This window comes from Maylandia zebra, linkage group LG5 (genome assembly GCF_041146795.1).
Source record: "Maylandia zebra isolate NMK-2024a linkage group LG5, Mzebra_GT3a, whole genome shotgun sequence".
In the NCBI taxonomy this organism is placed as follows: Eukaryota; Metazoa; Chordata; class Actinopteri; order Cichliformes; family Cichlidae; genus Maylandia; species Maylandia zebra.
The window spans coordinates 22012271-22025185 of NC_135171.1; the positions used below are offsets into that span (position 1 = coordinate 22012271).

At 40.0% G+C, this 12915-nt stretch overlaps 1 protein-coding gene across 2 annotated transcripts in view; it reads right to left on the bottom strand.

The window, feature by feature from the left end:
* Positions 1-1610: 1610 nt before the first annotated feature.
* Positions 1611-12915, bottom strand: part of srgap3 (SLIT-ROBO Rho GTPase activating protein 3) — a 57483-nt gene continuing 46178 nt past the window's right edge. Inside the window, exons 12-22 of one of the 2 annotated variants that reach the window (XM_004544827.3) lie at positions 12506-12536; positions 12171-12231; positions 11503-11580; positions 11266-11400; positions 10760-10865; positions 9766-9993; positions 9513-9586; positions 6926-7106; positions 6653-6802; positions 6250-6559; positions 1611-5236 (exon numbers count right to left, since the gene is read on the bottom strand). In XM_004544827.3, coding sequence (XP_004544884.1) covers positions 4790-5236; positions 6250-6559; positions 6653-6802; positions 6926-7106; positions 9513-9586; positions 9766-9993; positions 10760-10865; positions 11266-11400; positions 11503-11580; positions 12171-12231; positions 12506-12536 — 1801 coding nt within the window. In that variant the 3' untranslated portion in view covers positions 1611-4789. The remainder of the gene's footprint in view (positions 5237-6249; positions 6560-6652; positions 6803-6925; positions 7107-9512; positions 9587-9765; positions 9994-10759; positions 10866-11265; positions 11401-11502; positions 11581-12170; positions 12232-12505; positions 12537-12915) is intronic. The other variant, XM_004544826.3, reaches the window with a different exon arrangement.

Here is a 12915-nt window from a genome sequence, read left to right on the forward strand (position 1 = left end):
TTGTCATCTGTCCCTCATTCATGGAGAACAGATGTGATTAGAGTTCAGGGAGCTTTTATATATAAATGGGTGACAGGAGGGTTGTGTTCTAATGTTTCTGGCATGGCAGAGGTTCACTTGTCTCTAGAAAGAACGATCACCGTCTGGTGATTCAAATCAAAGTGATGATTTGAATCATCACTTTGATTATTTAATTACGCATTTCAATCCTGATGGGTGTGGTCTCATCCACAATCACAATGCCCCAAACCCTGGAGTATTACAGATCTTCTAACAGTCTGAGTAAATCACAAAAATTAGATAATTACATGCAATGACTTTCACAGTCACGAGAGATTTTGGACCGACATGTTTTTAAGAGTTCTCCAATGCACTCATCAAAACACCAAATGCTGGAATATGTTTTGGGAGAATGGTGTTCATACCTCCAGCAGAGTTTCAGAAACAAGCTGGCCTAACATGTTGCTAAAATACTTTTTTGTTTACTTTAATTTATCATGCTTTTGTGATGTGATGTTTGTGTAAAGTTGGTCAGAAGGTCAGAAGGTTGCTTTGTAAGTGCGCATGCGCCATTAGCGTGCTGCCTGCTGTAACCCTAATTTCCTTCGGGATTAATAAAGTATTCTGATTCTGATGATTTTGCAGAATTAATAATAATAATAATAACAATAAAACATTCTTCACTGTGCACACACGGCAATCAAAATTGTACTTGATAAAAATACCTAAGCAGTGTCTCTAAACATAATGATTTTACTTTAACATGCCGTAGTACAGTTCCATGCTGTCCATTATATACTCAGTGCCACATCATTAGTTATATCCTGTTATGACAGGGTAGGACCCCTGTTCTCCTTCAGATCTGCTTTTATTATTTGTGGTGCACATTTAACGAGGTCCTAGAAACTTTTCTCAAAGATTTTGGTTCATATTGACATGATAGCATTACAGAGTTGATGCCATCTGACATCAACAAGACATTTTTTTATCAGGTGAAGTGATGCTTACTGGATATTTTCTCCTTTTCGGCACATTCTCTGTAAACCCTATAGATGGTTGTGTGGGAAAATCCCAGCAGATCATCAGTTTCCTACTTACTCAGACCAGCTCATCTAGCACCAACAACCACACCGTGTTCAAATCTGCTTTCTCCCCTATTCTGATGCTCAGTTTGAACTTCAGCAGGTCATCTGGACTCTATATGTTTAAATGCACTGATTTGCTGCCATGTGATTGGCTGATTAGACATCTGTGCTGTAAACTTAAACAGGTGTGCCGAAAAAAACCCCATGGTTTATGCATACTGTAACATTGTGGCTCCGAATTGAATAGAAACTTCAAGCTGGAGGTCGTTTTTTTTTTTTTTTTTTTAATTGCTGAATAGTTTAATGTGTAACACTAGATCATATTTTCTGAGTTTTTTTGAGAAGTTGTATGTACCTCAATATTACACTTACAGTAATGTTTAGCCTTGACAAGGTTTCCCATTAAAGATGTATGGCTATTTCAAGACAGAAGACAAACATCTCTCTGATTACGTTCTTTGTTTTGTTTTGTTTTGTTTTGTTTTTCTTTTCAAGCATCAAAACCAGTGACTCAGAAAGTCTGGATGACAGAGCAATAATGGTTTTTATTTGGATGCAGGAGTTTTCAACATCCAGTCAGTGGCATGATGTACGTTACATCACAGGTTTCAACCCACCAGACACTCACCAACAAACAGCATCACCAGACAAACAATTAAAGAGAAAGTAAACAGCGTGACAGCAACTCACACTCCGGTCCTCCGATGAGGCCATATTCTGTTCTCATACTGGGATTTTCTTCTTGATTAATAGCTTGCTGTCTTCTCTTGTCACCAGACTATCAGTGTAACCCATTTAAGCACACATTCCAGAAAAGAAAATGGCACTGTAACATCACATGTAGGGACTGATGAGAGTGCACCAAGTGCCTTTATAACCTCTCATGTAGAGGGTCCATATGAGTCCATCTGGCAGCGATGTTTTTTTGAAAGGGAAGGAGCAAAATGGCAAGAATTAAAGGCTCAACCACAGCACAGGCAGTTCACAGGGAAACCCCCAAAAAGTAAAGGAGATGATTCTACCGAGCTCTGCCAGTAAATTACGTATACAGTAGTTCTTATAGCTCCTGATCTTCAGGTCTCACCCAAGCACAGACGAGCAGTTCAATGATTTTATACACAATATAACACTTATGTTGGCCTGACTACTGAGTAGCAAGAGAAAATAAAGATTAAAAGAAGGCAACATCAGTTTATAATAAACATGACAACTAACCACATATCACAGTTAAAAAAGTAAAAAAGTAAAAGTCCAATAAAAATTGATGTTGTGCACAAAAGGCACTCAAATCTTCTGCTCCACTTATATTCTATAAATAAAAACAAAACAAAAAATAATAATCTACCTAAATGTAATTTATTTCCCCCCTTTTAAATTGAATTGTGTGCTTTCTTCATATTTTAATAACAGAAGCGTTTTGTAACATTAACTTCATATACTGTAGATCAACTGGTGCAAAACTAATAACCAGGTTAATAAGATGTTAAAACTAGAAGGATTCATTAAACCATTGCGATGATTCTGGATCATAATGCCCATCGAGAGCAATAGCCTCCGCTTGCTTATGCAATACCAGCAGGAACCAGCAGAGGGGGTGACAGCACTGTGTACGTTTAAATGCTATATCAACTTTATTCTGGCTGTACTAGCTCTCTGTTCTTACTAATCCTTCCACCCTGTACTTTTGTATATAGGTAAATAATTTGATAGTCGAAAAGCAAACAATACACCAACAACAAGCGAGTATTTTCATTTTACATCAGGTGTCTGCATTTGACAGGGAAACTGTGATTTCAATGCGAATAATTTTTGTTAGATTCGATGCATTTTTGTTATTTTGCTTTTGTTCAATCAGGCGTTGTTAGTTCTTGTTCACTTCTGATCTAGCAACAGTTATGAGTATCTTAATTCATCACTCTCAACCCACGTAAATACTAAGGGCAGTTACTTAGTCCAATTTTTAATTAAGTTGTGCGTTTCACCAAGCCAAGGCACCACATACCGTCGAGTCCCACATTACAGCGCAAGACATGCAGAACAGAGCAGGCTCTTTGGGATGCGGATTACAGGGTCTTTAGATTACAGCTGTCAGGATGACAAGAGGTACAGTAGATATAAATACTTAAATGTTCTTCTTTAGATTTCTTCCAACTAAGAGTACGAGTCTACAATCTGAGTGTATCGGTAACCATAGACAATCTATCATGTAAAAGGCAGAAAGAAGGAGGCCGTTCTGATGACTGCACGTTAACACATCTAGTTCTCCAGCTTTTCTGGGTGAGCACAGCATTTTCAGTGTGAAAGAGGAACCATCAGAAGTTTCACTGTTTCTTTCATAATACTAAAAATCACCCAAATATGACTTGAACCTGAAAACCTTTTGCGAACTGAGAAGAGACTGAAAGATATGTCAAAAACATACTTTGTGTTGTTTCCAGCAGCAATTAGTGGTCTATAGTTCACATGAGTACCATTTGAACAGTACTATGGTGAATGATGATCTGAACTCTTTGTTTTCTTTTCTTTTTTTTCAGTCAAAATGTTTGAACTTTATCGGAAATGATAAAAAGGTGGTTCAGAATCCTTACAAGTGCCATTCATATCAACCCTTTACGACATTTCATATTAACCTGTACACAAATAACACTTACAAATTACTAGCTATATATTATGTACAAGTTTACCACAGGATTCCTACATTAGTTGGTGCATTATTCTTCTGCATTCCATACACAGCAACTAGAAAAACAAAATAAAATATGGAAACAGCCGTGTTACGTCTGTCCGCTGTTCAACCATGCGTGATGGTAGAGGCTGACTTATTTTACTCTAGTACTGATTAGTAATTTCTAAGACTTCACAGATCATCTTCATGCCAAGATGCTCCATCTTTTGCAGCGAAACCCACACGAAAAGTCAATGTATGGTGGCAAGGCATTATTTTTTTTTAATATGTGGGCATCTGAATCCTGATTTTAGTTTTTCATTCTTGTGGATCAGAGTTTAAAGTCATATGGATTTCTTAGAATTAGCAAGCTTGTTCACAGATCATTTCATTGCAAGTCTCCTTTCAGTGATGCAACTTTCCCTTATTTTCCCCAATCTGTGCATGCAGGAATAAATTTCACTGTTATGTTGCTGAAGATCCAATGTATTATAATACAAACAGAAAGGATGTTTATTTCAAGTAACTTTGTATTTACAGCCATAAGGCCTTTGCCCAAAATGGACAAACGGACATATTTTTACGCCTGAACAACTGCCGACGTGAGGCGTTTTCACATAAGAGGAGGGACTGAAAGATTGGCTGGACTGGATATGTGATGGGCAGAAAACCAAATTTCACACAAGTATTGCTTTACTTGCATTCATTGCATCTCTGAAACAAGAACATGGCCACAGACTTTTGTTAAAACTGAGGTATAACTGAAATACACGTATTCCTATACACATTTAGTCTAGTTAAATCAAGTTTCAAAGAGAGCTGAGCTTTATCACACCTCTACAGCTTCTGCCACTGCTTTATTACCATGGTAACATACTTTAGAAGCTTTAGTGGCATCCTTTATATACGAATTAAGTCAAGCAAAAAACAGACAGGAGTATATCCGTATCTGGTTTGCACACATCAACATCTGTTTCCATAAGCTTTTCTCCCACTTGGAAAGCTTCACAGGCCTCTTGCCTACAAGCTTCCACCTTTGCTACATGGTACCAGACTTATCTCCGCCATCACCGGAAATATTCACATTGGAACCCGCAGATGCATTGTTACTCGGAAACATCTTCTCAGTGGGAGTCACAGCTGGACTGCCGACCCCTGAAGAGCTGGAGCTGCTTGAGCGGTGCTGCGTTGGAGGAGGTCGGACTGGTCTCATGGGCGGGGGGCGTAACTGTGCTCCAGCCAGCCGGGCAGAGAGAGCCGGTTTAAAGGTGGTCATCATCTCAGATGTTGAGCTGCTACTGCGCCGCATGGCAGCATCTGGATCACGGATCATAATGGTGTGCAGTGGACTCCCGGGCTCTGAGCTAACCGGATTCTTCATTGGCTCCAGTGTGTCCAAGACAACATCGGGAGCCTGTTTAACGGTGTTTTGGCGCTCCAGCTCCCGCAGCTCATGAAGTGCCGTATTCATAGTCTTCTCTATGTCCTGAAGAAACGAAAAAAGCAGAGAAATCAGAAATAAAAGCCAGGACTCCACTGCGTTACCTAAAAAAGTTTTGTTTAACACGGTTTACAAAAAGCTTAGTTATCATGTCGAATATATTTATATTTCCATAAAAGGCTTAAACATACCACTGTTATTGTCCTGTTTATATTCATACTGGGTAGAAAAAAAACTCAAGATGGTGGCGCGTGCATCATGCGAGGCCCAGCATCTCTTCGGATTTTGCAAATTAGCTGTGTTGTATATACGTAGCACATCTGTATATTTGTTCACAGTACATCTGTATATCTGCCCCTCTGTATAGCAATACAGATCATCTGTATATTGGTACATGTATATACATCAGCACATCTGTACATTTGCCCATAGACCCTAATACTAATCCTAACTTTATTAGTTATTCCAAACCCTTTGAAAAACTGACCCTTCCTGAATTCTAAAGCAAGCTTATTTATGCACTGGTTAGCAAATGAAGAGAACCTGGATCAAGGCCAGATATGATGAGGATTAGTGGGTCTGACTGTGAAACCGCATGCTAGTTGGCTAACAACTTGTGATTAACAACTCCTTAGCCAATGAGCTTGTGGTTTCATACCACAAATAATCCTCCATTTGGAAAGATGGCATAATGAAGATTTTTTTCCCAACATGAGCCAAAGTGAGTGACTGAACTCGTAAATTCAGAAGAAAAGTGTTCACATAGGTTAGGACAGAAAGCCTTTTTCTTGTAGACTTCTATAATAGCAAACGTCTTTTTGCAATCTAAGCTATCGCCATCTGGTGGCTGTCAGACAGACACAGGTTTAATGCACTTTGGCATTGGCTTCATTTTTTCTAACCAGGTAGTTACGTCCATGTTTTATACTCTATACAGTCACATCTCCTGCTCTCAGACAAGCTTCCCTGTCAACTGTTCTCACTTGTACCCTATTAATGTTTGAGACAAGAGACATACTCTGTGAATTAAAATTTAAAACTGTTTATTTTAGTCTTACCTCTGCCAGAGCCTCAGTGTCTAGTGATTTGTGGTCCCCCAGGCTGCTGTGGCGAGTGGTCCCTGGCACTGGCCTTAGTGGGTGGCCCTCAGGATAGCCCTTCCTATCTGGATAGTTTATGCTTCCTGCACTGCCAAAGGTACCAAGGCGCCTTTTTTCTGGGCTCTCCATGCGGCCTTTGCTGATGGATACCTTGTGAGGGCTGCTAGGACAGGCTGCAGCCCGTGGTGGAGTGTCAGGCACTCTTGTTGGGCTCTGGGTGTCTGTTCGGCGACGTGGGATTGCTGCTCCATCAGATCGCAACCTGACCCTGCAGACATGGATCAGATCATATCAACTGTCAAGAAAATGTCTCAACATTACAAACACTTGAAAAATGAAAGGTGTTTATTTTTAAATGTACCTCCCCATGACTCCTCCAAAGTTGTAATCCGGTGATTGCTCGCATGGTGATGGGACATCGTTTTTGGATGAACCCTTATCTTCCAGCAACGGTCCACTGCTGGCTTCACTATCTGCTTTCTGGCTGAGGTTATCTGAGAACGCATCATCTCTGAAAGAGCAGATTCAGGTGCACTAAGAATAAGCTATGGATGCAGACTACAACAAATACAAAGGGCTTACAGTACTTAACACAAGATAAAGAACTACTAAAGCTCAGTCTGTTGGCACGTACAGGTCTTGTACTACGATGTACTGATGAGGGATGAGGCCATCCACGCCATTGTGACGGCCTTCCCACCAGTCTTCAGATGCTCTGTGATACAGAAGCAGGGAGGCTCCCTTCTTGAAGGACAGCTCCCTGGGACTGCGTCCCACATAGTCAAATTTGGCAATGGCCTCAATCTGTTCCACTTCTGAAAGAAACAAACAAGAAAGTAAGCATGAAAAAACAAATCAAAGTGGACACAGCATGATTAGTCATACCACGAGACAGACAGCACTGTGTAAGCTGTATCTCATAGCTCTTTTTTCTGTGGCAAATCCCTCAAACAGGCACGTTTCCTTTATATCAACTTTATTACTTGTGTATGTGGGCTGTAAAAATACAAACTGAAGCACATATTATGTTTTCTAACATTTCTTGGTTGCTTCAATAGTAATTGAACTGGAGAGTTTGATTTGATTTGAAAGGTGGATTTCAAAAGGCCAGTAGGGTCAGTCAGAGTTCACTGTGTGTTGAACAGGAATCATCTATGAGCCAGAAAACCTGCAAGTGTACTTTTATTTTGAAAACCCATTAGAGGTGTGTCTGAGTGTTACAGAAGAGAGCACAAGACAAAGTTGAAAAGCAGCTTTGTTCATGTTTTATTTCAACTATAAGGACACTGTCATTGCAGCGCGTGTAAGAACTATATTTTAATTTCTTAAATTAAACCTGACGCATTGCCACAGGAGACAAACTGCAAAAACACAGCACTTCACTCCCAATACTAAGGCCAGCAGGAGAATAACTTGCATCAGGAAACCAGCCTTTGGTCTTACCAAGTAAGAAAAGCACCAAAAGAGCCAACAACACAGATGAATGTCACAGATAGTTGTTGTCACCGAGAGGAGATATGATTCTCTGTTTTACCTGTGTTTTGGCTTACGTGCCTGCCCTGATTATGGATTCAAAGCTAAGAGTGGGAAATACTACACAAAGGAGAAAGTCTCAGGAGAGTTGCTGACTAATGCTGAACAAAGAACAAGCATGAGAGCAGGGGGTGGGGTGGCCAGACACACACATACGCACACACAAATAGATCAAAGAGGCAGTGCTGCATGCCAATACTCTTTACTCAACTTGCCTTCAGCTTCAAACATCACTTAAGCTGTTGTGATCAGAAGCCGCTGCAGCTCAAGCCTCGCTCACCTCTCAGTCAAAAGCACTAATAAAAAAGGTCAGGCTATATTTAAGACTTTCTGATCCACAAACAATTCTAAAATCCCACATATATATTCTTATATGTCTTGTGTGAAATCCTTGTTATACACATGTTTAAAATGTGAATTGCTTAGCAAACGACCAGTATATCTGTTTTTAAAAATAGTTGTCTCTGGAGCAATAGAATAATAGTTAACCACAACAAGTCTAAAACTACCATCTACCACAATGTGAGAGAATGATAACGTTATGCTGAAGTTCTGAATTTAACTACAGACACAAGACCACAGTTCAGATGGCCACTAACATCAGAGCTAAATGAAAATAACAGCTCTGCCATTTATAGGTAGGTTTATACGCTGTATAGGCATAGAGGTAGCCTGACTGCTTACAGCGGTTTGCAAGTCTTCACTGGCCCTTATTTCTTTGCTTTGCTACAAAAATGGAAAAAAGGTGCAGCGATTTATTGAAAAATGCAAACATGCATGGAGATATAGTGTATAAAGCAAGAACAGAGCTTAAAGGTCAATATTTGATTTGACCACCTTTACTCTTCAGCACAGCCTGAACTCTCTTATTGTAAATTCTCTTTAGGTAATTTTCAGGAATAGTTCTCCGGGGTTCTTGATGGACATACAAAGCTCTTCTTTGGATTTTGGCTGTCTTTTGTTCTGTTCTCTGTCATGATGATCCCACAATGCTTCAATAATGTGAAGGTCCAGGCTCTGGGGAGGCCAATCTGTGACTGATGGCGTTCCACTGGTGTTTTTCTATCCAGATAGGTTTGTACTGCATTGGCAGTGTGTTTGGGATCATAACCATGCTGAAAAATTAAGCTGTTGTCAATCAGACTTTTTCCAGATGGTATTGCACGGTGGATCAAAATCTGATGGTACTTTCTAGTTTTCATAATCCCCCAACACCATCAGGTAGCCTCAAATCATGACAGAGCCTCCACCGTGTTTTACATACGGCTATAGACACTGTTGTACCTCTCTATACTGATGACAGTCTTTCTTTTTAAATGATTTTTTTGTGGATTTATCATTCCTTAAGACCCTTTGCCATTGATTTTTAGTCCAGTTCTTGTGTAATGTGGCATAGCTCAGCTTTTTCTCCGTCTTCCTTCCTTAAGAATGGCTTCTTGATAGCCTCTCTCTCACAACAATAATGCAGATGTTCAGCAGGAGGATAATTTTTTATGTTCAACACCTTAGTTTGGTATGTTGGCACACAGCAGTAAACAAAAGGCTGAAAAGGCTGATGGGTATTCTCTTAGTTATAAAGGTATTAGGTCCTAAAGCCTTTTATAGTAATTCAAGTGGTGGCCTGTTACTGTTGGTCAGTGGGAGAAAAATTATTACGAGGCCTTTAATAAAAAAAGGAAGCGACTAACCCTCATCGCTGGTGTGTGGTTCTGTCCCATTATCAGCCTCATCAATGGTTCCTGGTTCACTGTGTGGACTGTCACTAGAGAAACAAAAACAGACCAGAAAGACATTAATATGTAGATAAAAAAATATGAAAAAATCATGTTTGTACAGTGAATTTGTTAATTTACTGTCACAATTCAGCCTTAAAATCAATGCAAAACAGAGCTGAACACACTATAGTATCACATACGTATTACACTGTACCACAATACCTACCAATACTCTTCGCCCCCTGTCATGCACTTCTCATAGACTGGGCCATCCAGCTCTCGTTGACTTGGAAAGATGACTTCATTGTGGCTAATTATAGTCTTGATGACTTCGTTAACATGAGCTTGACATGCTACAGGATCCTGGCCATCTGGGATGGGCATCAGAGTTGGACCAAAGCAGATAGCTAAATTGTATGGATCCATCATGTTCTCGTCACTGTACTGTGAAAGACTGACGGACGGCACAGGACAGAAGTCACAATTTTTTGTTATGTATGCAAACTGTACATCTATTTAGCTAAAACCTTATTGATAACCAAACAACATAAATATGTGCTAATCTGATTATTAAGATTCATCAGTTCATTTAGAAACGATTAAATTTCTCTTTCTATTTTGTCTATTTTGACAGAATTTGCAGTAGCAGATACGTCTCTTAGGGCGTCACTGGCTTCACCTGATTTCAGTCCTTATGTACAGTCATCACTGCAGCTTACTTGAAAAACATTTTGATCAGTCAACCTCTCCAAGGAATCAACTTACACCGCACAGCCCACTCTTAATAACGAAGTCATCGAGTCATCAAAAGGAAATCATCAAGAGGAAGCCATAATAAATGTCTACTTGAACATTGTACTTAAGCTGAGGTTGAGCAGCATCATTGCAGTTCATATGGCTCCAACAAATTTGACAATTAAATCAGCTAAATTCAGTAAAAGGAGCACAGAAAACATCTATTATCAGAAGAAAGGTTTCTTATTCCAATATGGAAACCTATAAATAACTTCTAAAACACTGATATAGTAATAAATACCATGTCTTATTTTAAATACACTTTTGTTTTGTCTATACTTTTTTCCATATTGTATGCCTATTCTGTAATTTTCATATTAGTAAAGGTGTAAGATTCAGTGTCATATCCTGGTGCTTAAGCAACCGCCGAACTCATCTTTTTACACTGTTTTGGGAGACCCAAAGCAGTGAAATGTGTGACTCACTGGTTAAGGAAAGCAAAAAGATATCTCATGACGATTATGATGGTCCGAGGAAGAGTGACAATAATCTGCTGGATGTGGTGTGCTCTCTCAGCTTCAGACTCCAGCTCTGAAAGACAGAAACAGAGACGTTTAAAGATGCTGCACTGAAAAAAAAGAGAGACACAAACTGCAGCTACAGTGCCAAGGCAAAAAGTGGTGGAGATTCTGAAAATGGTTTTTGACAATTTAATATGCCGCCTCATGCATTTCACCAGCCCAAAGCCACAGTGAGTGATCACATTATTTGAAACAGTGGAGAAATTATCCTGTGGTGAACTTGCACGTGGCACAGTTATGTGGCCTGCACCCCAAAGCAGAAAGCACTGGTGTTACTGTTAGACTGCTTCCACGTGCAGCACGGCATGACTTTCTCTAGTCCAATAAAGCTAAACATCTACCTATCACTGTGTTTTCTCTTTTCTGTGAAGGTGAGTGAAAAACGCTTGAAGCAAGGTCTGTTAACTCACTGATAGTAGAGATGAAATCCAGGAAACGCTCCTTTGGGAAGAGCGGGTTCTCGAGTCCTCTGAAGTACAGCTTCAGGACGCCTGCCACTGAGTTTATATCATGCTCATTCTGATCATCAATCAAGGGATCCTCACCTAATTAAGAAACACACGAGTGCTTTCAGCGGCAGCATTTGTTGAACTGAAAAACGTATCAAGGTAGTTCATCCCACAGATCATGTTGAAATATTGACTAACCTCTCTCAAATGAGTTTTTAATATCATTGACCTCCACCTGCGATCCTGGCACACGAAATATGCCTTGCTGCTGCAAACCTGAAAGAAATACAACCCAGAATTTACTGAATTAGAGTTACGCTAGCTGCCATTATCTCCAAAACCACTGCCAGCTTCTTTGAAAGCCCACTGGAAACACATAACACAGAGCAGGAAATGTAATCTAGTCATAAAGGGAGATGCATATTTTTCCAGCAGAGGGCCCCTCAGTGAGTCTGCACCATATGGTTCCAGTTAGAGGGTTCTAATCAGTTTTCTGTAGTTTCATTAGGTCCAGATCCAGGGGAAAGGCCTGCAGGCTAAACCAACGAGCTGAAGACAGATGTGAAAGGTAGACAGGGAGGAGTTATGGGCGGTGGGGGTGAGTTGGCTGAACTTACTAAACAAAGACCAATGGGACTTTCAAAACTCTCAGTGTGTGACCTATTGTTATGAGCCTGCGAAATCACTGGTAAGCAGCTGAGTGCTGCGGTGGCGAGCAGAGCAAGCTTCTACCAGCATCTATTTGTGAAAATAGACTGCTGATGTCTCTTCTTGTAAGTCTAAAGAAGTTTTCAAAGGACTTTACTTTACAGTTCACTCTCGTTATTTTTGCCCCATCACGCAGAAGGGCTTGATGAAAGACTTACCATATAGATTGATGTATCTGATACAGCTTTCAACAACAAGTGGAATTGGTTGACCTGAATCCTGAAAAGAAAAGAAATAAATACATTATGAATTTTTGCTTTTATACGGATCTAATAAGTGATATCTATCTATCTATCTATCTATCTATCTATCTATCACATAGTATAATAACAAAAAAGCAAAACATGACAAGACAGAAGTAGTCTAATACCAAAAACTGCACAAACAGTTGTGAAGACTTATAGCATGCAGGTAGAGCAGAAGCAGCAGCAAATGAATGGCTACTATTAGTTCGGAAGTTTTAGTTTGTCATGTTCCCTCACTATGGCAGTACCTGAATGCGGGCGCGGGCATTCCTTCTTCCTCTGGGACAGAAAGCAGCAAAGCACAGAAGAAGAAGAGGAAGAAGGGTCAACAAAAAGGTTAGAAAAGCTCAACTGAGTCCTTTGCAAGTTAAAAGCAAATTACAGGGACTGGTCATAACACAGCCTTAGAAATGCAGTAAGGATTGGGTGCAGTGAGGGACAAAGCAGACATACTGCTGACTCCTGCCTCAGTCCAACAAAAAAAAAGAAAGAAAGAAAAAAAGCCAGAGATGGTAAATTGTTCTGGAAGGAAATAAAGAGACAGCTGACTGACGCTCTGTCTGTCTGCACCAGCAGAACCGTGGAAGGAAGGAAACGGATTAGAGGTTAAACAGAGGCGTTATATCATGATCAAGGGCAGCTGGAAGAGGGAGGAACA